A 26189-nucleotide genomic window follows, 5' to 3' on the forward strand; every position below is an offset into this window, starting at 1 on the left:
AAGAAGGTACCACACGATTTGGAAAGCCAATCCCAGAGGTTTGATTTTTTTCAGCCCTGGCTAACGTAAGACAGTACTGAGAGCCCCAGGTGCTGTGTCACTTACATACAGACCCCCGCGTGTGTGAGGGAGCGCAGCTGCCCTAACCCCATCACCGCAGGACTGCCTTCTCCTTTCTCCCATTGGCCCTTTTCCCACTCCCCTCCCTCCTCTGCCATCACCTCTCTCAGCCAATAAGTACAGTGTTCCAGCCTGGGCAGCAGACCCTGAATAACAGGCTCACTTTTTTTTTCCATTTGGAAAGAAGCCAAAAGATTCTGACCCCTGCTGTCAAAGTTTGAGCATCTCCCACTTTGTGTCAAATCACAGGAACCCCAGCACCTCCATGTGCTGCTAGGAGCTGGGAGGGGTGGAGAACTGGCAACACCCAGATGACTAACTAAGCAATTTATTAGCCTCTTTGCTTAGTTCCCCCGAAGTTTAACAAAAGCCCCTCAAGTTCCTTCCCTTTCAATCTTAAGGGATGCACTTACACACTCACCGAGGTCTCACAATTACTTGCATTTATCAACTCACTATTGTCCTTTCTTTGAGGAGTAAGATTTGAAAGGGAAAAGACGTGTCCCCACTCTTTCCCTGCTGCTTTCATAATGCCTGTTTTGTTTGCTTGGGATGAACTCTCTCAGGGAGCCCAGGGCTGCAGCTTGTCCCCCTGCTGTGTCTAATATACTGGGAGCACTTATCTCCTTGTTGTCTCTGCGTCTCTGTCCCAGGTCCCCAGAAGGGATCCCACAGCCGAGAATAGTCCCCCCTCATCTTCCTTGCTGGATCTACCTTGCTTCTTTATGCTGCTTCGGCTGCTGGCGTCTTCTTCCTGGGTGCTTGGCCTGTCTGAATTTACCTTTCTGGACCAAGGAGAGACCTCTGGCTTTAAGAAAAATGGTTCTCCTGGCACCAGGTAGATTCCCCTCCCCGCCCAGTGATGTCTGCAAAAGAGCAGAGGTGGAGAATCTTAAGGTGCCATTTCGAGGGCCACCAACCTGTTGCGGGACAAGCTGCTCTCCCTCCAGCTATGCTTTCCTGGCGATCATGATTTATCCTTCCATCATCAACAGATAAGCCTTTAAAGAATGGTCCAGGGGTTTCCCTGGTGGCACAGTGGTTGAGAGTCCGCCTGCTGATGCAGGGGACACGGGTTCGTGCCCCGGTCCGGGAAGATCCCACATGCCGCAGAGCGGCTGGGCCCGTGAGCCATGGCCGCTGAGCCTGCACATCCGGAGCCTGTGCTCCGCAACGGGAGAGGCCGCAAACAGTGAGAGGCCCGCGTACCACAAAAAAAAAAAAAAAAAAAAAAAGAATGGTCCAGAAAATCTTTAGGTCTGCAGAAATCATTGCCAGCCCTGTTCCACTTAGCAGCACAGGGGAAAGATGGAGTTCACAGGCAGAAGCCTGAAGACATATGGTATTTGTGCTGTGGGTTACATGTCTGGTGAGAGTTCTCAGCTGTCTGATTTCTTCCCACCAATTCCTTCAGCTAAGGCCCATGAGCCTGTGTTTCTGGTCTGGCAGAATTTTGAGGATCTCTGACTCACTGGCTGATCCTTGAAAGGGTCATCTCACCCAGCCTCTTGCCTTCCAAGAAGGGATAGTAGGTAAGTCATCCCAAAGCAAAAGGAATTGACCTCATTTTAAAAGGCCCTCAGAGAAGGAATTCTATTTGGCTCTCTTGGATGCATTTTGGGGGCTGCTATCAGGCCATTAAGTCAAATTTGGATTCTTTAAATTGAAGGAATACTTGGGACATTCTTGAAGTCTGGGAGTCAGGCAATCCCTAAGAATCAGCCTAAATAACAGAGCTGCAAAGTCCTATTTTGGTACAATAGACACAGGAAGTGCTATATAAATCCTGACGAATGAATGCATAGTATTTTTTTCAATCTGGAAAACGTTTGGGAAGACTTTCAGAAAGCCAATTTGTCAACACCTGAAGCAAACAGTAAACAGGGTAATCAACCACCGAGCACGGGAAATAAGGAAATCTGCCAGATTAATATTATTCTGTGGCTGAGTGTCAGGCCTGGTGGGCAGAGAGGAAGCAGCATGCATAATCTCTCCTGGCCTTTGCACAGTTTTGGATGCCCTCCCACATAACACACCCTCAGCAAGCTGGCAAAATGTGGTTAGACCACACAGCTACTGGGGGTGAGTGGCCCTGGCAGCTGAGGCAAAAAAAGATTGGTTAGCAGGGTCTCGTGCCAGCCCAGAGTTGTACCCACAGGAGCTCGCAGGGGCCCATCGCTGGCAAAGAAGATTAAAGTGTGTCAAGAAGATTCATCAGTGACTTGGGTGATAGGTCAAGATCTCATCCATCAGTTGGGGGAAGAGGCGGTGAGTGGCTGGGAAGAATGATGTGGGACTTTCCCTTAGGAGGCAGGGAGAAATGAACAAGCTGACTCGGACAAATTGTAAACATGGCCAGAGGCAAGTAAGAGCAAATCAGGGAGAACACGTAGGGCTGAGTTGGGGGTCTGTGCCTTGTCATTGTTCTGGTAAGGTCACAGAATGTGGAAGGTGTTGCAAGATAATTTAGGATAATGGTTAGGAATACAGGCTTTGAAATCAGACAAACCTAGATCCAAATCCTGCCTTTTCTATTGCGAGATGCATTATGGTGCGAAAACCATCTGACTTCTGTGGGAATTAAAAGATGGCGGCCAGCCTGGCAAGTGGATGAGCGCTGGCCTCTGTTCCTCCTCACCTCCTCGGCAGGATGGCCTCGCCGTGCAAAGCCCAGGCAGGCACGTGAGGCTGCCCTGCCTGGCTCATCTCAGAATTTCACTACTCTGGCTTCAGCTTCCTTATCGGTAAAATGAAGGTCATGACAGGTATTTGAAGTGATGAACCGAGATAATACATATACAGCGCTTAGCGTGGTGCTTGGGCACATAGTTGGTCCTCAATAAATTGTAGCAAAAACAAAAAGGGGGAGAGGATCACGCCGTCCCCTCTCGCTACTGCCCCTGATGCTGCTGGGGTGCAAGTCACTGTCACGATCAGAACTTTTTGTCCTCTTAGCCCTTCTGGTCCTGTGATGGGGGAGGGGTGGAAGAGGATGTGGGGGGCATGAGTGGAAGATGGTGGGGGGCATGAGTGGAAGATGGGTGGGAGCAGATGGCCCTCCATATTTACCCAGAGTGGAGGACCACTTCTTGCGGGTATAGAAGGGGAAAGACAGAGCTGAGTAAGAAGCCTTTCAGCCTCAATCCCTTTCCAGGAGCCCTCAGCCCCACTTCACCATCCCACCTGCTTCTCTGTCTCTAGTCTCCTAGGCACTGCCCAGGCCTGGACTAGTGGTGAAAGCTCCCACCTGCATACACATTCTAGAAGAGTGAGAGGAACTCCAGCCTCCTCTCATACGAACAGGTAGTGTCCTGCAACCCTGGCTTGTGTGAGGCAATGGGGGTCCTTGCTGGCCCTAAAACGCCGTCTGGAAGAAGAACTGTATGTGCCCCCTTCTAGGCTGCTCCACATTCCCCGGAAGCAGGAAGTCCCAGCATCAGCCTCTGTTTAGTGTCTCCGGCACTTCTGTTAATCAGGGCTTCCCAAGGCTCCCAAGGAGCTCAGAAGGTGGTCTCCGAACCCAATGAGAGATCAATGGGCACTAAATGCCCTGACATGCCTGGGGAGTCATAAGACCCCAAGATCGTGGGAAAAGTCAGCAAGCCAGAGGAGAGAGGAAGATAACGAAGGGAAAACAGAGTCCTGGGACAGTAGGGTACATGAAGCTGGACAGGCTGTCTCCGGAGTGCACTGGGAACCAGCCTGCCTGCAGGGGTGCAGCCCCGGGCAGTGAGTCCGGGTGGAATTTAAGACAAGCCCAGACCAAACCAACCATACCTGCTCAGTGCCTTTCCTTCTACATGTGAGAACGAAAAGCCTCACAATGAAAATGAGTACCCAGTGAAATTCTCATCAAGGCATAAACAGTATCAAGGGCCTTTGAGGGCAGGATGTGAGATGAGAGACATCAGGAAGCAAGTGGATTCTGGAGGGAGCGCTGGCGCAGGGCAGAACGGAGCCCCCAGCGCCGGCCCAGTCCACACTCGGCTCAGGAGCTGCCAGTGGGCGCGCTCCCGCCTGCAGCCACCAGAGGTCACCGGCTCCCGCTGCTGGAGCTACAAGGTGCCCTGCCTGCCGGGCCGACCCCTCGCCTTCCAGAGCCCGCGCAGCCAGCACGTTCACTGCCTCCCTCAAACCCTGCAGCCAACACCGCCCCCGAGGGAGAGACGGGACCCTCACAGAACATCTTCCATCCCCCTGCCAGGGAAGGCGGGCAACCGGGACCGGGGCTCAGGCCCTCAGCTTTTGCTTTCAGGAAGCTTGATCTGAGCATAGCATCCTGGGCTGCCGTCAGCGCCCCAGCCTCTGCCTCCCAGCTTCTTTCACACGGCCACTTCCCCAGGAAGCATCTTTCCTCTCGACCTCTTCCTCCTTCTCCGTATTGGAATCCAGAACTGGGCAGGCAGCCCCGCACCCAAGCCACCTCCATCCAGAAGGCCAAGCCCTACAGCAGGCTCAGGAAATGCTTTGCCCCGAATTAAAAACACTTTGTGTTTTTAAAAAGCTCTACGTTAGCAACATCACCATCCAGTTGGAGACCTTCCCCCGTGTTGTCACCCTTTCTGCGTTACCACTTCAGGCCTCGTCCTCACCGTCATCACGGCTTGCCTGAACCTGTATCGAAATCCCATCATCATTCAGCCTCTCTCTGGGCTCAATCCACCTCCACCAATGCAAATCCGACCCTGCTATCCTGCTGCTTAGAAGACTTTGTGGGCTCCCCACTGCCCAGGGGACCAAGTCCAACCTCGCAGCTGGCCCCCGACAGTTCCCGCCCCGGGCACCTTCTCCCAGCGCCTCGCGGGACTCTAGCTCCTGGAACACTGTGTCCGTTCGCCTGGCTCTGGGCCTTTGCGTGGGTGGGCAGCTCCCTCTGCTGCGGTGCCCGCCTCCCTCCTCAGGGTGAACACGCCCCCATCTGCCCTGATCCTGATGACGGGACCTCTCCTCCCTCAGTGCTGGCTGTGCCTCCCTTGGTCTTTCTGCCACACTTATCACCACAAAGAGCAAGGTTTTAGCTCTAAGACTCTGTGGCCCGGCCAGACCATGAACTACCCGAGGGCGGGGAGCTGGACCAAGTGCATACATCACTCTGGAGTTATCCCAGCGACATACATACTATTTAGCACTTAGGCTCAATCAGTGTTTGATGACTGACTCAATGTTTGCAGTGAAGGTTAAATCACATAACACAGTACGAAGCAAAGCAGCTCTCTAGCAGCACAAATGCTTCAGGAAAGGACCAGCCTGCAGCTGTCTCTCTTCTTGGTAGAGGCGCCATGGCGATGCCAACACGGCGGGGGGTGTTGTCGACCTCCCCCCATCCCTCACGTCTCTCCCTCGCCCTTGCCAGGCACACACTGAGCACTGCCAGGCGCTGGGCGGTAGGCTGCGCCCACACGGGAGGTTGTGTTTCCTCCTTAATTTATAGATGAGGAACCTGAGGCTTAGAAAGGTTGACCCAGGGCATTTGTTCAGCAAAGTGAAGGATGAGAAAGGGGCTGAACTTCAGGGAGCTCTAAGGGCGGGGATCCTTATCACAGCCCCAGCTCCACCCCTATCCAGCTGCAGTGTGCCACCTCAGGGAGCCACTTCATCTGTTTCCTCATCTCATCACCGAGTAGCCTTGAGGCTCAAAAGGGAGTGGGGCTATTGGGATTTCCCTGGCGGTCCGGTGGTCCGGACTCTGCACTCTCACTGCTGAGGGCCTGGGTTCGATCCCTGGTTGGGGAACTAAGATCCCACAAGTCTCCCGGTGCTGCCAAAAACCAACAAAAAACAAACAAAAAGGAACTGAAAAAAAAAGGGAGTGGGGCTACGAAGGCATCTAAAAATGACAATGTGCTCTGCAGATGTGAGGGACCACGGTTACCAACCTTCACGGCTCAGACTCTCTCTCTCCAGTCAGGCCACCTCTTTTCTCTCCCCAGCTATCATAGCCTATATTTTCCTTCCTTAGACTCTGGTCTCTATTTTTGAGCACTTCTGTGACTTGACAAGGTCAGTTGAGTTTACACCCAAGGAGCTGTCCACTGTTCTTCTGAAACTCAGGGAACAGGCAGCACTTAGATGCTTAAGCTCCAGATGCCTCCCTGTCCTGGCAGGGACATTATCCCCTCTGGATGCCTGAATATCCTAACCTGCCTCCCTTCCACCCTCGTACCCACCTGCCCTTTCTATCCCATGGCTCATCCTGCAGTCCACCCACCCTCCCTCCCTCAGCCTCTGACCCATTCCTTCTCCCTTGATACCCACACCTGTACCACTAGGGGCAAAAACTGCCCTCCTCATCTCCTGTGTAAGGGGCTGGATCTGTACGTGGGAGTCCAGGGAGGGACCTCTGTGGAACGCCACACCACCTCCTCACGTCCCTTCTGCGCTGGGTTTTCCTCATATGGTCAAGCGCATCCTGGGACACGACACGCAGGAGCTGTGCTGTGGTCATGACTGTAACTGCTGCCTCTAATTGAAAAGCAAATACCTCTCCCTTCTTGCCAGAGCACAGAGGGTTTTTCCTTTTTATCACCCAGGACGTAGTGCTCTCTTCCTAACTCTAATAAATTGTAAAGGAGAAAAAGAATGTCACGATGGAAAACGGCACCCTGATTTCTCCTCAAGGACTCAAAAAGTCATTATTTATACCTGTTGCTTCCTTTAGCATCTCTGCGAGGAAGAAGAAGGAGGAGCTGTACTTCACAGACCCCTTCCTTCGTTCACTCACTCCTCGTACATTCGTTTACGAAATATCTGCTGGACACCAGATTCCATGCTAAAAAATGGGCATGCAGCAGAGGGCAGGCGAGGATAGAGATGCAAACAAGTACCATGTATGATGGTACCTGTTAGAGTGGTATCCTGAGTGTTAATGGGAGCTTAGAAGAAGGAGCATCTCAGTCTGTATAAAAATCCAGGAAGGCTTCATGGAGGAAGTGATGCTCATGCAGAGATTTTAAGTATGTGTAGGGACGGGCAAGGAGCTACAATGAGATCGGGACACCTGGAAAATGAAATGAAGGGGTTAAAACATTGGCAGTAGCCGTTGGACAGGTGGGAAATGCCAGATCATATATCTACCTCCAAAGGGGTTGAGCTTCTGTGGGCAAATAACCGAGGGCCACCGAAGAATACTGAGCAGGGCAGGGGCACTGTAAGAACCCTGCTGAGGGACGTGGGGTGGTCGGGGAGGTTAGGTCACCTGGAGGGTCTGCTGCAGCCCTTTGGGGCTCTAGAATTTTCCAGCCTCAGCCAAAGTCCTGAGGTCACTCCCTACGTCCTGTGGGAGCCATCGATACTGAGCCGTGGTCTTGCCCCCCGTTCACACCAGCACCAGGCAAGAGCCACAAGCCAGCCTCATTTCTCCCACGGGGCCTCGCAGTTATCACTTCCTTCTCCATAAAGCGGCGGGAGAGCTTCCAGAGCGCTCCTACGGCACAGCCTCCGCCGCCCAGGAGCACACGCCTCCCACCCCGATCACCCACAGGAGCCCTGCCCCTGTGAGAAAGGGGACCCCTCCTCCCCCCGCCGCCGGGCACTCGCAAGGAGACCCGGGAGCTTGCTGAGTTTTCTCTTGCTCTGGTTCATTTTCCTTCTGCAGCAGCAGGCTCATCTTCTGCATCTTTAATAGCTGAGCACATTTAGCATTCAGCACACAGTGGGCCGATACGGCCCAAAGAGAAGGCAGCAAGCCACGCACGGGAGGAAAACCTCCTCCCCGCCCCCGCCCACATCAGTGGCTTTGCGGATTTGAGCTCCCTCATCTCCCACCACGCTGGACCAGGGTGGCTGAAGCGGCAGCTGGTGGGAAAGTCAGACCGGCTGATGCAGACCCCGTGTAAGGAGCTGGTTCTCTGGATGAGCAGCGACACATAAGAAAAGTCTGAGACCCTCGTTCGAGCTCAGAAAGAGCCACTCATAATTCCCTCTTGACTTCACCTGGGAAGTCTTACCCACCTCCCTCCACCTTTACGGGCTCCATGGGCTTCGGGCAGGGTATTCTCTGGCCTCTGGCTCCCCCAGGGGTGGTCCCCATGGGCAGGACGGTGAATTAGTGGAGAAGGGCTCTGAGAGCCTGGGAGCTGGGCGCACCGTGGGTGCTGCTAGGCAGATCTGCAGGGGACAAGGCTGGTAGCACAGGGATGCCCTGTTTCCCCCTTTCTTCTAATGCAGTTACTTTTTAACCTCTCCAGGCACAGAAGGGAGAAAACAACAAATCCACGGACCATTTAACCTTATGTGAGACGGCAGGAGGTGGGCCTGGACTTAGGAGCGGTGTTTTATGGCCGGACACGTGAATTTGAGCTACTTGGAAAAGGGCGTGTTGCTAACCTGCTGTTAATCTCATCTAAAGGCCACGGCCCACCACCTGCAGACACGGCTTATGCTTTGGCCTTTAGATGCAGAGCTCCTGGAAGCAGGGAACAGAGTTTGGGCAGGGGATTCTCTACATGGCCAAACTGGGTCCTCTGGGTCTGCCCCCACGAAACCCCTGGCAGCAGCAGGCGAATGTGAGAAAGCAGAGAGTTCCTTCCACCTTGGAATTTAGCAACTCCTGAGGGGAGGACAGCATTAAAGAGACCCAAGGAGCCACCTTCACACACCTGTGAATCAAAGAACCAGAGGGTTCACCTGGCCCAGGTGTCCAGATTTGTGCTGTCTGATACAAGAGCCACTAGCCATTTGTGGCTACTGAGCACTTAAGATGTGGCTGAGGATCTGAACTTTAATTTTTATTTAATTTTAATTCATTACAATTTAAAAATAGGTACTTGATTCAGTTATAAGAAAATGTTTTAAGTATGTTTTGGAACAACTTAGTATGCAAATCTATTTTTTTTTTTTTTTTTTTTTTTTTTTTTTGTGGTACGCGGGCCTCTCACTGTTGTGGCCTCTCCCGTTGCGGAGCACAGGCTCCGGATGCGCAGGCTCAGCGGCCATGGCTCACGGGCCCAGCCGCTCCGCGGCATATGGGATCCTCCCAGACCGGGGCACGAACCCGTATCCCCTGCATCGGCAGGCGGACTCTCAACCACTGCGCCACCAGGGAGGCCCGCAAATCTATTTTATAATCGCTGTTTTGTTTTTTTTTTAATGAAGTCTAAATATGGATCAAGTATTTCCAGTGATAATTTAGTGTCCAAGTTGAGATGTGCAGTAAGGATAAAACACACACAGGATTTTGAAACTTAAGGAAAAAAAAAAAGAACCACCTATCTCACTGATTATATATTGAAATAATACTGTGGTTAAATTAGATTTAATAAAACATAGTGCTCAAAATTAATTTCACTTGTTTCTGATCACTTTTTCCAGAGTGGCTACTAGAAAATTTTAAATTACCTGTGTGGTGCACATTACATGTGATTGGACAGTGCCAGTCTAAACAATTCTAGATAAAGGGTTAACCATCTCCAGGAATGGAAATCTTATGATGCTTTCCAATGGTCAGATCCATTTCATTCACTTCAACAAATATTTACTGACAAGGGGACTGTGTTTGCTGAGTGTGAGGACCTGCCATGTGAGAGGCCCCGCAATCACCACAGAGCAGGAGGAATACAGAGGTCTAATCTACAGCCCCACAGAACGGGTCACGGGTAAGGCAAAAACGAAGTGCAGCGGGGATTCAGAGGAGACGCTAGTGTATCAGGTGGCTGGCAACAAGGAAGAGAATGAGAGAGAAAGGCTTTGAGAAGAAGGTGGTCCCTGGGGTGGGCAGGGAAAAGCAGTCAGGGTTTGGGCCAGGAGAGACGGGACAGGATGCCGTGGAAGGAACCCTGCTTCCTCCGGTTCCTCCCCTCCTCGGACCCCATTCTCCAGGGCCCTGACCCTCGCTCCTGCTCTTCTTAATAAGCCACATATCTTCCCGGGAATCCCCATCTGTATCACGGCTTCAATGCCTGCGTCTACGCTGACAACTCTCAAATCTCCATTCCCAGCCCATGCCTCTCTCCCGACCTCTGGGCCCAAACACTCAATGCCCAGCGGACATCTCCATGTAGATATTCCTCAGATACTTCAAACTCCGTGGACTCCCCGGCTGAACTCGTCCTCTCCTCTCCACCCTAGACTCTGGCCCAGCCGCCCTGCAGCATGTGAGATCTTCCTGGACCGGGGCACAAACCCGTGTCCCCTGCATCGGCAGGCGGACTCCCAACCACTGCGCCACCAGGGAAGGGAAGTCCTGTGGGGTAGAGATATCAGTAACCACATTTTATAGATGAGGAAAACCGAGGCACCCCAAGATCAAGCCACTGGCCCAAGGTCACCCACCTGAGATTTGTATACAGGCAGTGATACAGGAAGCACTTACATCAGGACACCAGATGCTGCCTTGGCAAACAACCTTTCAGGGGCTCTCCGAGATCACCCTAAGAAGGACACTCACGCTACCAGCAGGCAGGCCCAGAGGCCACCAACTGTCACTCTCAGGCCAGGTCTTCCCTAACCAGCTATGTCCTTTTACAGCATAGAGATCCTAACACTCAAGAGAACAAAGCTCGTCCGGGAGCCCTGCCTTGACAGCCATGTCTAAACCTTTCTTCTCTCTCACAAGAGGCCCCTTAGTTGATCTGGCATAATTAGCTCTTTACAAAGTCATCAAAATTGCCGGCGTGCAGTGACACACCAATCGATGGATGATTTTAGTCCACAGCTTTCCCAGCTATGAATGTAAGTGTAATTATACGTAAGAAAGTGTAAGAAACGTAAGAAGTGTAAGAAGACACCTTCTGTAGCATGAATGAACAGAAGATGTTTTCTCTTTAGATATATAAACGAACAGAGCCCACAATTATCCCTCGTCTGCCTTCACGAGGCCAGCAAGATAAGGCTAGAGGCTCTGTACTAAGCCGGTCCCTAAGGGTTCCAAGTCGGGTCCTTGGCATTTGAAGATACTCATCTTCTGCTTCCTGTCCTCATTTTCACTTTGGTTTCCTATCTGTCCATTCCACAGGTAACCTTTTCTGACTTGTCGGTAAAGACGGAGATAAAAAAGTGAATTAGGGCTTCCCTGGTGGCGCGGTGATTAAAAATCCACCTGCCAATGCAGGGGACATGGGTTCAAGCCCTGTTCCGGGAAGATCCCACATGCCGCGGAGCAGCTAAGCCTGTGCGCCACAACTACTGAGCCTGCGCTCTAGAGCCCGGGAGCCACAACTACTGAGCCTGCGTGCCTAGAGCCCGTGCTCCGCAACAAGAGAAGCCACCGCAATGAGAAGCCCGTGCAGTGCAACAAAGACCGAACGCAGTCAAAAATAAATTAAAAAAAAAAAAAAGTGACTTAAAAGCCTCTGATTTTTCACAGTCACCTGCAACCAACCCTCTCCCACCCCATCAGGTCGCAGGCAGCGACATTCCCTTTGGATTTCCTTTCTTCCTTCCGTCATCAGCTCCCAATTACCTGCCTCTGCTGGCAGCTTCTTCACAGAGTGCAGACCAGGCTGCTCGTGATGGGAAGCTCTGCGGGGGGCCTGCCTTCCAGGGCCCTGCGCAAGGACCAGGACCTCACTCCCTGCGGGGCAGACTGGCTGTGCTTCTGATTATTTATACCAACACTTCTGTTCACTGGGGTGGAAAATTGAGAGGTGACCGTATAACTGAGCAATATTTCCGTTACCCTCTTCTTAGACACAACTTGCTTCAGCTCTCAGGAGCGGAAAAAATTCTCCTGTCGGGCAGACAGTCCTTTAAGGTGGGTGCCCTGTTTCTCCTGGTATTTAGGTTTCTCATCCCATCATTCTGGATTTCTGTCTCTTCCCTCCCCACTTCCCCAAATTCCTGGACGTGATGCCCAGGAACAAAGCCGCTGGGTAAACACTGTTTCCTGTGGTGACAGGGACAAGCAGCGAGCACCCGACACTCACCATGCTTTGTCCCTTGATCCCTTAGCTGAAAAGATTGTGTGCTGTTTGCTGCTGGAGGTTAGGAGATTGTCTTTGGGCGTTTTGAATGGCTTTGAGGAGCTGCTGGCAGAGGTATGGCCGCTGAGACAGGCTTTTGTTTTCACCTGTACTAGTGACGTCCGGGCATTGGAGGGTGGAGACGCCGGAGAGGGAGAAGGTCTACACATTGAACCGTGTCTTCTCTCTACAGGGGGAGAAAGAACAGAACTCAGCACATCATCTGTAGCAAGTGAGTCACATGCATACGCGTGTACATAACAGGCAAAGGGGAGAGTGCTGATCTTGCAGTGTCGGTCCCCGAAGCCTCAGTTCTGACCTCAGTTCTGGTTTGCTTGACATCATATCCCACCAACTAGCAGTGATTACCTTCTGAATCTCTGTATCAAGTAGCAAGCTGAACTCACACGACAGTTCTCGCGGGAGGCATTTACCAGGCGGTCCTCCTGCAAAACCACTGCCACAGGACTAGCAGAGGGGATGCCTGGTGTCATGGGAACGTAGTGAGAGAACCACACAGCCCAAGCCATCCCCAGACAGCCACTCAGAGGCCACATGGTCCCTCGGGGCAGTGGGGAGGGTAGGACTTTTCAGATAACAAAGAGCAATTTCTCAAACCTGACCCCTAGCAGGAGCACTTAAGTCACAAGGACTTGTGACATTCAGCAGGGCTGAGTGAAAGGGTCTTCTAGATCCAGAAGGTGGGCCAGCATCTGTCCACACGCCCCTGTGGCCTCTCCAGGGCTCAATGAGGTCCAGGGCCACAGATGCTGGGCCAGGACATGCAGGAGGATGTCAACGCTGAAGGCAGAATCCACAGGTCTGGGGCCTGGACGTGGGCGGCCCCTTCCTGGGGCTCTAAGAGAATACCAGCGCCCTGGGAGACATGCCCCACTTGTTCACCCTCGTTCGGCTCCTGTGGTCTCGACTTGATGGGCAGGATAAGAATGCTGACCACGAGAGTAGGTACACGAGGTAAAGCTCTGGTGTACACCCACTACGGTGGCTCCTAACCGTTACAGGGGAACAGATGTGACAAACGTTAAGGACCCTTCCCAAGAAAAATGCCCCAAAACTCTGCATACAATTACAGGAAGGAATCCCGAACCCCCAAAAGACAAACGCTCTGAAATCCTAAGTCCGCTCTGGCTCCCTCGCACCTACTACAAAGCCTCACATATAGTCAGTGCCTAATTACTATGTGTTGAATAAATCAATGAAATTATAACAGATCTCCTGATGGAAGGACTAGAGATCACAAAGCTGGAGATCTGGGTTGAATGTGATAACGAAGAAGATGGGGGCCAAGAGGGCAGATCCCCCTCTCCTTCCATCTCCGAGCTGAGTCTCACTTTTCTCATTAGTGAGGCATTTCTGGCTGCTGTTCCAGGTACCCTGGAAAGAAAGCCAGACTGACTATGGCTACGAGGGACAAGCCTTTGGGGCCTCCTCTGCACTTCCTGGTACCAATGGGCTGCCGGTTTGTCTCCAAGCCGACTGCCTCTAATCCTGTGATGAAGCGGGAATTGGGGAGCGGGGGAAAGTGGATTTTAGAGGATCATCTGATTGCTGGGTGTTTTTGCTTGGCCAGAGTTCACAGGTTGCCTGCACTGAATAACTTTACTGGGGAATCTTTCTTCACTGAATCAGAGGAGACCTTGCATACATGCTCAGGTCCCAGAGCCATCCTGTTCAAGGATCTGAAAACCAAGAGCTAGTTCCAGGGCCTCTGTTTTGATGTAGTAGAGAGAACCCTGGGCTAGGAGCCAGGAGATCCAGGCTCCCGTTCCAGCCACACCACATTATTAGGCCTGGAGTTCACCACTTAAACTTTCTGTTTCCATGCCTTTATCTGTAAATGAAGTGGGTCCCTAGATGGCCTTGAAGGCCTCTTTCGACTCCATTATCATAAATACAAGGCATACTTACACCTGATCCTTCACTTCCCATCTCTCGTGATTCCTGAATGTCAGAGCAATAATTATAGCACAAGTATTGAAATATTTTACTCAGGCAGGATCTTCCTTGGAGGAATTCATCCTTTGTAAAATTGTACTGGTCTTTACAATCCCTCTGACACAGGCAGGAAGCAGCCAGCCGTCTCCACCCTCCTCAGGACTGACTGGCTAAAGAAGACCCAGAGAGGCGAGGTGACTAGCCAAGGTCAGGGTCAGTGGCTATGAGAGGAATGGGGCCTCTGTGCTATGGGCAGGGGCTTAGCTGCTTCTCAGGAAGGCAGGAAACGGGGTGTACTGTGACCAAGATGTGAAGCCAGGGAATTCGGAAGCACAGGACTTAGAATCACTGAAGGTTAGAACTGGATCTTAAAAGTCAGCTCATCCCATCTGCTTGCTGATGGATGAGTTTATCACTTAGAGAGGTTATCAGTTACCAGCCTGCAGGGCAAAGCTAGTCAGTGGCAGGGTTGAGTTCAGAACCAAGGCTTCTCACTTCAAATGCATAGTTCTTTCTGCCCTTCAGAAATGTCTTGCTCAGCAATTTTTTCTTTTCTTTTGGCTTAAGTTTCCAAAACTAAAACAAGACTTTGATTTTTACCACTACTGTTTTGGATTGCTCTGCAAACTTCATTCACTCATTTGCCCTCGTGGGCTCAAGCTGGCAGAGGGGGTGGGGGAAGGGATATGCAGAAGTATTCCCCCATTCTGGAGAGATAAGCCTTCATAATGAAGAGAAGTTTTATTTTGCTAAACTAAGAGTGGAAAATAATACCAGTAAGCAAAGATAAATCACAAAGAAGCGTGACATTAAGGACAAAAGGAATGGGCGAGACCAGGGGTTCCCAAATCACCTCCAGAGAATTACGATTAGTGACCCTGCCAAGGCGTTCTGCTGCTAAACTCACAGAAAAAATTAAATCAATGGATCAGCCTTCTTCTTGGTTTTATATTTTAGTCCCACAAATTTTTCTTGAATGATCAATGGAAAGAACAAGTTGCGAACGAGAGACTATTCATCAAGTTTGGAAGACAGCCCTTTACCCTTAGTTCGTTTTGTTTGGTTTTGGTTTTTTTACTGTGAGATTTTTGTATGGTAATAAACAGATTGAAGCAGCATTCCCTCCTTGTGAAACTGTTTCCCGTTGACCAGACTGAATTAAATCTGTCACTACTTCAAGGTATCCCACAAAGAGGACCACACGTCTGTCCCCTCAGCTTCGAGAACGAGCTTGCCAGCCTCCGGTGCAGGTGACAAAGCCTATGTAAGAAGTTAAAGTGGGGAAACAGGGTCAGAGTGATAGGAGCTTCGCTCAGGAGGTGAGCATCACACTCACTTCATTTGGCTAAGCTTTTGACAATGCGTAGAACTGCTGTCTGGGTAGGAGAGAGTTACTAGAGTTTTCAGAAAGATGTTATTCCTATTCATTCTGTGTTTCTCTAGCCTGTGAAGACCCGCCTGTAGGTAACTGTTGGAGAGGTCAATAGGCTGGTGATGGGAGAAAACAGTCTTAGTTTCTTGTAAAAAGATGTTGCCAGGTAAGTGGAATGTCTCTGGGTAAAGTGTTCCAGATGTACATCACAATCATTCTGATATAAGAACTCACCCACTTTGGGCTTACTCATCCCCGCCCTGCATGCTCCCCCTGCATTTTGGTCAAGGGACTGCTTTAGGTAGAGCCCTATAATTATTCTAATTCCATTTGCCTTGCCCAGAAACAGTTTACAGAACATTTATTTTTTACTCACTATTAAAATATTCTATAGACTGAAGCAATCTTAGAGAAAAAAACCCTTTCTCTCCAAATCTTCTCATTCTCTGTTCATGTATATAGATGCATGAACAAAACAGTAATCAATTGATATTTTGGACTATTCTTTTTCAACTAACATTATTCCATTTCTATGTTTCTAATTCCCATATATTGGTCATTTTAAATGGTTAGGTAATATTTAATCACTGACATCATGCTTTAGATTACTTAGCTATTCTCCTACTACTTACTGTCTGGCTTTTTTTCTTTCTTTCTTCCTTTCTTTCTTTTTTTTTTTTTTTTTTTACAATTTAGTTAAAAAGTGATTTGAGATTGTTTCTTTGAGGTGTAGTTCCCAAAGTGAAAAAGGTTGCAATAGTTTATAGCTTTTGCAACACATTTCTTTCCAGATCGTGGGACAGAAAGACCAAACCAATCTATTGTGCTAACGTTGAATGTGAGTACCACTTACCTACTGAAGTGAAAACAGAAAATCACTGTCAGGACATTCACGCAGAATTAAACGTCCACTACATCAGTAACAACCTCAGTGATTGACGTGGGATCAGCAACCTCTGGTCTCACCCCTTCTGTCCTTTGGCCAATAGTAATAATAACTTATTAAGACTTTCCCATGTGCCAAGAACTCTACTAAATACTTGAATTACCTTAGTAATTACCTAGTATTTAGTTCTTACAATACCCTAAGAGAGGTACAATTATTATATCTGTTCTACAGACGAAGAAACTGAGGTTAGAGATTCAAGTTGACCAAGTTCATGGAGCTAGGAAATTAGATTTGTGGATGTCTTCAGAGCCTGTGGTCTTAACTCTGAGCTCTACCACCTTGAAATCCTGGAAGATGCTGCAGCATACAGGGAGAGCCTGGAAGGCTGCTGGACACCTCCCCTCCCCACTGAGTACGGGCGTTTCAGCAGGGCACCTGACTCTCCTAGGTAGAGGGGGAAAAACACCTAATGTGGCAGCTTTTAAGGAACCAATCAGCCATAGCCGGAGACCTCAACCCCAAAGAAAAGACCAAAGAAAGGAAAAACCAAATCCTTTTACTTTTTTTGCATTTCCATCACAGGAAATCCAGAGCATGGCCTCAGCCACTGGCTGTTCTAAGACCACTTGCTTCACTGTGTACAGCCTAACCATCCATGAGGGACTCCAGGGTGCAATCCCAGAGACCAGCTGAGCAGGGGGCTTGCAGACACCATGTGGGGAGCCCTGGTGTCTCCACAATCCTCTCGCCTTGCTACTCTCCACTGGGAAAAGTCCACCAGGTCCTCAGGCCACTGCATCTCAGTAAAAATTCGGAACCTTCCCCTCCCCCCATGCTTATTCACTGAGATATTTTTATACTCACAGCATCAGTGTCCTGCATTTAAAACCTCAGCACAGACGCCTCACGAATGGCTGAGCCGGCCGCCAACACCCAGTGTGGTTCCCTGTACCAGTTTTAGAAAGAACGCATTGGGAATTTTCCAATATGGTGTTTAAGGGATCAATCCCCGCCCCGCCCCTGCCCCCAACAGAGTGTGCGCACCACAGTCCCTTGTGGCCCGACACGCTTGTGTAAACTCACTTGGGCTTAGGCCAGCTCCTGGCTTGCTCATTTGACAGTGCTGAGTCTCTTTCAGCCCTCACCTCTGAGAGCAGGTGCTTGGCAAATCATTAGCCGGGTTCTATTTTATCAATGGATTCTATCTGCTTTAGTAGCTGCGGTCAGGATGCTTTCTATAAAGGACAACCCTGAACTCCAAGGGACCTTCCAAAAGTAGACTGGAGCCAGAGGGTGAGGGGCAGAACGCACACCCTGGCCCGGGGAATCACGCAGGAACCACGCTAGCTGTATCCTGCAACCACTCGGTGAGGGGGTGAGGCAGGTATCCCCCCATTTTACAGCTGTGGAAACTGAGGCAGGTTGCATTTCGGAAACCTGTCCAGGGTCTGTTAAGGCTCGGAAGTGGAGAGAGCAGGGGTAGCATCTGAGCTGTGGTCTCATTTGCCACAGTTGTAGCTGGGCACTAAATATAGTGCCATGGTGGTTAGAGGGGGGATATTGAATCAGCTTTCCTCAGCAGGGGAGGAAATGAAGACACAGGAAAGTCAAGTGACTAAGGCAGGCAGCAAGTGGCAGGCAGAGGCGTGCCAAGCAGCTCCTGTGCCAGGAGTGCTTGTGAGCTGCCCAGGAGCGCACTCCCTCCTCGGGCTGCGGTGCCTCTTTGAAAGCTGTCAGGGGGCTTCCCTGGTGGCGCAGTGGTTAAGAATCCGCCTGCCAATGCAGGGGACACGGGTTCGAGCCCTGGTCTGGAAAGATCCCACATGCCATGCATGGAGCAACTAAGCCCGTGTGCTACAACTAATGAGCCTGCGCTCTAGAGCCTGCGAACCACAACTACTGAAGCCTGCGCGCCTAGAGAAAGCCCGTGCGCAGCAATGAAGATCCAACGCAGCCAAAAATAAATAATTAAAAAAAAAAAAAAAAAGCTGTCAGGGCCTGAGTGGCTGGGGAGGTGTTCCTTCAAGCACGGGTGCCTGTCACCAGTTAACTTATACTAGTTCTTCTTTACCCCTCTTCACTGGCTACCCAGATGGGCAACACACACCACCTGGGGCCCTTTGACAAAAGCCACTGTGGGCCGGTGCCTACACTGCTCGTGCCGGCTCAGTTCTCAAATCCCCCTAGGCTTTGGGTTGGTTTCTCGGCCATGTGGTCACTCTGTGCCCATTCATTCAGTTAGGAAGAGAAGCAGCATTCCTTGGGTGCCTACTATGTGTCAGGCACTGAGCAAGCTACTTTTACACCTACCAGCTCATGCAATCTACCCAACAACCCCCCAAAGTGGATACTGTTAGCCTCCTCGTTGTAGATGGGGAAATTAAAGCTTAGCAAGATTATGAAATAAGGCCAAGGTCACAGTGACCTTGGCAGTTAGAAGGTGAGCCCAGGACTGCCTGGCCCCAGAGTCAATGCCCTTTCCACCATGCCACCCTCTGGGATACTGTCTTTCCTGTACACGTAAGCAATACAACTTGTCTGAAGATTCTAACAAAGCGTCCCCGATTTTCAGAGCTGGCCCAGGATACAGCTCTGAAGTTAGATAACTTGGGATGCTTTCTACATCTCCCTCTCTGAGGCATTCCCCCACCCCACCTGCACTCTTCTATTGGTTAGTTATACTAAGGTATACATTTCTGCTATCAACCACTGCTGGGTAGGATTTGGGGAGTCCCAGGGACTTTCCAGGGCCCTGATGTATTTCCATCAGCCCCCAAGGATGCCCTCACTAGACGTTTAACCTAGCTGAAGGAGAAACCCCCCTCAGCAATATAGACCAGTGGGGAAACAAACACGTGTACACACTGCTGGGGGTACTTCCAAGGGATGACAGTTCTCTGGAAAGCAAACTCGTGTTGATGACATCGGTTCCAAAGCACTCACAGGGCTTCCCTGGTGGTGCAGTGGTTAAGAATCCGCCTGCCAATGCAGGGGACACGGGTTCGAGCCCTGGTCCGGGAAGATCCCACATGCCGCGGAGCAACTAAGCCCATGCGCCACAACTACTGTGCTCTACAGCCCGCGAGCCACAGCTACTGAAGTCTGCGCGCCTAGAGCTTGTGCTCCACAACAAGAGAAGCCACCGCAACGGGAAGCCCTCGCACCGCAACGAAGAGTAGCCCCCGCTCGCCACAACTAGAGAAAGCCCGCGCACAGCAACGAAGACCCAACGCAGCCAAAAAAAAATTAAATAAATAAATAAAAGAAATCTATTAAAAAAAAAAAAAAGCATTTGATCTGGTAACCTGGTAATTTAGTCTGGAAAATAGACCTCAAGGAAATATCCCCCCGCCAAGAAAAGTTCAAAGATATTCTCAGCAGCATTGCTTACAATAGTAAAAAATACCATAACCAACCTGATCTATGATAAAACAACTGAAAATGACAGGTATGAGGGTTATCTCAATCTAAGGAAATGTGTATGTGAGACAGTACTACCCAAATTCACAAGAAAATTAAAAATATCACCAGTATATGCAAACACTAATCGTTACTTTATAAAAATGTACAACATTTAACATATATATATATGAATATATAACATAGATAGAAAAGGAAAAAAGGGAAGGATATAGGATGCCTCTATTTTTGTTAAAGTTGTTTTTTAAATCCATAAAAGAAAAACAAACAACAACAACAACAGAAACACTAACACATCCTTAACCAGAGAGGCCAAAGGGGAGAAAACAGGTGCAAATACAAAAGGAGGAAAGAGAGAAAAGCATGTGTTAAAGTCACACCTCATTCATTCATTCACTCATTTTTTAAAGCATCTCTTTGGCACGTACCATGCGCCAAGCACCGAAATATAATGGTGGTGATAAGCCAGACACTGCCATGGCCCGAGGGTTCCCTCAGGGAGAGGACACACTCTCCAGGTCCTGGCTGGACACCACTTGGTCACCCTGAGAGTAGAGAACAGGGTCCCCTCTGAAGGTGGGCTGCCACCTGGAGGACCTGAGGCCAGTGAACAGCCTGCCTGCCCCATGGGACAGTGCTGCCATCCTCGCCTTTTATTGCCCCAGCTATTCCCGTGTGTCTGGAGCCAATATGGTAGTGGAGGCGTTGACAAGGAGTCCCACCTTCATGGTATTAACTTCTCCGTCAGAGTGACCTCGGCCCCAACCACCAACATACCCACTGTGCAAGTCACATGAGTGTAAAAACAGAACCACCACAGCTAAGGTGAAAACCCACCACAGCTAAGGTGAAAACTGGTGGCTTCCAGCTTTATGATAAGCTGTTGGATTCTACCTTAAGATGGCACAGCTGATATCATCCCCGCTCCAGGGGCACTGGAGGGACAGGAGTGGCAGGCAGCCGGAAGCTGGGCAAAGCTGGGGTATCTTTGGTGGGAAGATACAAGAACGGGGATTCCCAATGTCTAAAATACCTGAACAGCTGGGCCGAATCTTCCCAAGACTCTCTTGAGGCCACATCAGTGGCCTTTACCCAGGTGCCTTGGGCTAAGCACATGAAAAGCCCTGGGCCCTGTCACAGGCATGCGTGGTCCACGCCTCAAGGAAGGGCCGCAGGATCCTGAGGCATGAGGTCGGGAAAGAGCCCAGGCCACTATCCACCTGAGACCTCCTGGTGCCGCCCAGGGCTCCTCTTCTTGGGACAGCAGGGCCAGGGCTCCCAAATCTGTATTTTATAAAAAGATCCCAAGGTAATTCTCTTGCTCTACACAAGCTTCGGGAGTCACTGGAAATGTGGACCAAACACTGCTATCTTTGGAATCAGAAAGATCTGGGCTCAAATCCCAGCTCTGTCACTCATTAGCTCTGTGATTTGGGCAAATAACTTAACCCCCTGAGCTCCAGTTTCCTTACCTATACAGTGGGAACAATAATGCCCACATCACAGGGTTACGCGTGGGACAGGTGCCCCTATAGTACATTGAGGCCCCCCATGTTAGCACAGGTCCCATGCTGTAATTGCTGGTTTACTGGTCTAGGCGTCCTGTCACTGGACACACGGAGAGCAGATGTCCTGTGCCCTCTCTCGTCCCTGGCATTCAGCCCAGGGTCCGGCCTTGGTAGGCACTCACTACAGTATCACTGTTGAAGAAATGAGAATGTGAGGATCGATAACACATGGGAGGTGGATGCCCCGGTGCCAACTCACAGTAGGCACTCCACATAAGTTCCCCTAACACATACAAATGTAGATTAAAAAAAAAAATACAAGCAGTAGTTTTCCTAAGGGGGCAGTTCCCTACCTTCTCCCTGCCCCTGAATTAAAACTATCCATTTACAAGAATCCTACGGGAGCACAACTGTTTAAGAAATATTGGCTGAGGAAGGAGAGGCCAGGGCTGCTGGATTCCTGTCTGTACCGACCTCCAGTTTCAGGAGTGCAGGCCACAGTCTCTAGAGGCGCACAGTCCCAGCTCACTGTGAAGCTCGCGGCGTCCCCCAGGAGAGGCTTCTGTGGTCCGACGGCCGTCACAAATAACGGAAGCATTTCTGTTCTCCTTGGAGTGGCAGTTGGCAGTGGCAAACAGGAAGCTGTCTTGAAGCAGGGTGTGGTTCTTTCTGTCCTCTCAGTGTACATGTACGGAGACACCGCTTGTTTCTCCCCCTCCAGTCCCCTGCTCTTTCCTTCTGCTCCTTTTTTTTTTTTAGGAGCAGAAGGTCTGAATTATTTCGGTGAAAACACAGCTTTTTACAAGATTGAAGACCAACCATCACCACCATACAAACGAAAACCAAGGGTAGGAAGGAGTCTAAAATACAGCAAGGGTGTATTTCGCTACCATCAGCTACTTGCTGGGGACACCGAGTGAGCCCCCGGCTGTGCGTGAGTGGGCCTGAGCCCTCCCTCGGTTTCCCCGCAGGCACGCAGGAAACCAACCCTGCTAGAAACCAGGCCAGGTGCGCTGCCAATCGTGCTCGGGCGCCACCAGTCCTCCAGCTGGCCGGCCACCAGCGTGGACTCAGGGACCACTGTGTGCACACACAGGACCGAGGACCATCCGCGAAGAGTAAAGAAGGAAAAACCACAGGTTGCCAGTTTCCAGCCATTTTTGAAGTTTGAGTGAAAGAGACCCGAAACATTGCTGAGCACCGCTTGCATATAAAAATGACCAAGAAAAATCAGTAGCGAGTAGGTAAATGCATCAAGTGTGTTTGGAGCTGCACATAAATGCAGAGGACTGGTGGGGACGAGCTGGTCAGGTTCAGTGCAGCTGCCTCCCAGGGCTAGGAGAGGTGTGCTAGAAAACTTTCCACTGCACTCCTCCCCAGGCCCCGAGGCCGGCGCCTCCAGAAGGCCTGTCCAAAATAGACCGGTCCCCAACCCAGCCTCCTACTCCGGACCTCGTCCTCAGGCAGCAACTCTCCCCACTCCGCCTCAGCCCTGTCTCAGCGCCAGCCCACAGCCCAAGGGCACCGCCTAAGCTCCACCTCGGACTTGCTGAATGGATCGTGGGCCAACAGCACGCTCTGCTTGCCGTGACCTGGGCCCAGCCCCACGCCATCCTGTGTGGCAAGCGTGCCCTGTGCTCACACTTACACATCCCAGGGAGACAGCCTCGCTGTTTGGATAAGGGGGCTGAGCCAGTGACACGCTGGGCAGCGCAACTCGTGCGAGCCGTTTCCTGGCTCCTGGCTGAGCGCCCTGGCCAGTCAGAACGCACCGCTTCCCCTTTAAGAGAGCACGCCCAGATGCGATTAGGGAAAGGCAGAAAGAAAAGCCCGGAAAGACCAGGGTCGTATCCCGAATTTGGCAGATGAACTCAGGCGCGCGCACGCGCGCGCGCGCGCGCGCACACACACACACACACACACACACACACACACACACACACACACACACACACACACACACACACACACACACACACACACACACACACACACACACACACACACACGGATCTGAGCAGCCACTGTATGGGAAGGGTCAGGGCCTTCCTGCAGCCCGACTGCACGATGGCCCCTGCAGGCTTCCCCGGGGACCAGGCTGAGGCTAGGGGCCCACGCAGCCTGCAGGGGCCTCAAGCCTTTCTGCTTCCTTTTCCCTCAGGGCCTGTCTGTCCTGGTGGGCAGAGTCCACTGCAATACCCAGCACTCTGCTTTGGAGAGGGTAGAGACGTCATTATAAAGATTGAAAATTACTTTTGTGGGACATTTTAAGTATGAATTCAAGCGGAGAGTTTTCATTCATTCCTTATATTTAGAAAGTTTATTCCCTGATCTTGGCAAGGGATAGTAGATTTGGGGGAGGGATGTCTAAAAAAGACAATGGGTCCCAAAAGGCCACATGCTGTATGATTCCATCGGTACAAAATAGCCAGCATAGGTAAATCCACAGAGACAGAAAGCAGATTAGTGACTGCCAGGGGTTAGGGAAGCAGGGAGCGGGGAGTGACTGCTTAAGGGGTACAGGGTCTCCTTTGGGGGTGATGAAAGCATTTTGGAACCAGGCAGAGGTGACGGTTGCACAACACTGTGAACAGACTGAGTGCCACTAAATTACAATTCAACTGAGCATGCCCCCTGCACTCAACACCACCAGAGGCGTGAGCAAAACACCTAGGCCACCCCTCCGGCCTGACCCCTGGACACACCCCTACCCTCACCCCATATAAGGAACAAGCTCATGCGCCCCCCTCAGCGAGCAAGCAAGCAAGGGAACCTGCTGCTTGATCTCGTTACCCCCGTGCTGCAGCAGGGGTCCCAATAAAGCCTTGCCTGAAAAAAAAAAATTACAATTCAATGCTTTAAGATGATTAATTTTGTTATGTGAATTTCACCTCCATTTAAAAAAAACAGCAGTTTAGTGTGTTTTAGGTATTTTTATTTTCTTTTATCTTCTACTAGGATCTCTCCTATGTTTCATCCAACGTTTCTTTGTAAAACCTGCCTATTACCTGATAAATCTTAAGTTAACCCTGGCGGAAGAGTATACGCCTTTTAATAAGGAAAAATAAAAACAAACCTCGAAGAGATAAAACCTTTCCAAGACTCAGAAGTAAGCCTCTACTGGAGAATTTCAGATCATGGGAAGATGGCATCATCTCAGACCATGGCACGTAAGCTGGGCAGTGCTAACTTGGCCTTTGTAAGGCTGTCTCGGGTTGGGACCATCTCCAGCAGCTTGATCATATAACCAAAGCCAGAGAGAGGGAGTCTCCCATGGGAGAACTATTCAAGGAGAACATGATTTTGGGTCTCTGACTTTGGGCTTCCTTTTCCCCTGTCGCAGAGAGAGTTTCTTCCCAGAATATAGCAGAATCCGTTTCTGGCTGGGAAAGGGCTAGGCCGCTTGGCAAAGCAGGACTGGTTTCTACAATTCTATTTCTTTGGAATGGAGCCAGTGGGAATGAGGGGGTGTGACTCGACCACCCACCCAACCCAGCCCTACAGAGAGGGCTGGAGACAGGGTAAGGCTGTGCGCCGTATCCTCCAGACTCTAGGCAAGAGGGTCAAGGGCTCATGGGCACACTTCCCCTGCTCAGGGGACTGTCAAGAGGAGGGCTGCTGAATGTTGCAATGCTCAGAAGAAGCACAGATGAGAGAGCAGGCCCTGCGGTCCGGGAGCCTGAGTCTTCCCAGAGACAGCTGTGAGCGACTTTCCTAGTATCTGTTTGCTGAGAGTGCCAGGATGACCTGGGGGACAGAGATGTGAACAGCTTCCATGCGCCAGCTCTCCCAGAGCCCTCTGGTCCTTGTGAAGTACCTTCCCTTCCCTCTTGCACTGTTCTCTCTCCTCATCTCAGGCGCCCGGTAATAAGTAGGTGGACTAGGTTTTCAGCAAACAGATGGCTTAAGAAAATAAGATGGGGACTTCCCTGGCAGTCCAGTGGTTAAGACTCCACACTTCCACTGCAGTGGGGGCGGGTTGGATCCCTGGTTGGGGAACTAAGATCCGGCCTGCCGCGTGGGGTGGCCAAAAGAAAAGAAAGGAAAAGAAGATGCAATATTTATACTGCTCTGGCATCTGAGGAGCCGCAAGTTTAGAATCTTAATGCTAAACACAAAAACAGGCTGGCTCAACCCAATTAAAAAATGGGCAGGGACTTGTCTGGTGGCTCAGTGGTTAAGAATCCGCCTGCTAATGCAGGGGACACGGGTTCGAGACCTGGTCCGGGAAGATCCCACATGCCGCGGAGCAACTAAGCCTGTGGGCCACAACTACTGAGCCTGCACTCTAGAGCCCGTGAGCCACAACTACTGAGTCCGCGTGTCGCAATTGCTGAAGCCCACATGCCTAGAGCACGTGCTTTGCAATGAGAAGCCCACTCACCGCAATGAAGAGTAGCCTACGCTCGCCGCAACTAGAGAAAAGCCCGTGTGCAGCAACGAAGACCCAAATGCAGCCATAAATAAACAAATTAATTTTTAAAAAATGGGCAAAGGACTTGAACAGACACGTTTTCAAAGAAGATAATCACATGAAAAGATGATCAACATCATTAGTCATCAGGGAAATACAAATCAAAACCACAAGATACCACTTCACACATACTAGGATAGCTACGTATATAAAAAACAACAACAACAAAAGCCCCAAAATGGGAAATAACAAGGGTTGGTGAGGATGTGGACAAACTGGAACCTTTGGACACAGTCCGTGGGAACGTAAAATGGCGCAGCCTCTATGGAAAACAGTATGGTGGCTCCTCAAAAATTAAACGTGGAATCACCATATAATCTTGCAATTCTTCTCCTAGGGTACACACCCAGAAGAACTGAAACAAATCCCTGTATGTGAATGTTCACAGCAGCACTATTAGCAATAGCCAAAAGGCAGAACCAACCCAAGTATCCATCAATGGATGAATAAATAACAAATTGTGGTATATACATAACACTGGAAAATTATTCAGCCATAAAAAGGAGTGAAGTACTGATACATGTTACAACATGGATGGATCTAGAAAACATTA

General features: G+C 50.4%; 1 protein-coding gene across 6 annotated transcripts in view; it reads right to left on the minus strand.

The window, feature by feature from the left end:
• ATXN7L1 (ataxin 7 like 1) overlaps positions 1-26189 on the minus strand; it is a gene marked incomplete at both ends in the record, with an annotated part of 243549 nt that overhangs the window by 40406 nt on the left and 176954 nt on the right. For all 6 annotated transcript variants that reach the window (XM_079711419.1, XM_079711421.1, XM_079711420.1 and 3 more), the window contains one exon: positions 11982-12204. In XM_079711419.1, the coding sequence (XP_079567545.1) occupies positions 11982-12204 (223 nt within the window). The remainder of the gene's footprint in view (positions 1-11981; positions 12205-26189) is intronic.

This window comes from Hyperoodon ampullatus, assembly GCF_949752795.1.
Source record: "Hyperoodon ampullatus genome assembly, chromosome: 9".
NCBI classification, from domain to species: Eukaryota; Metazoa; Chordata; class Mammalia; order Artiodactyla; family Ziphiidae; genus Hyperoodon; species Hyperoodon ampullatus.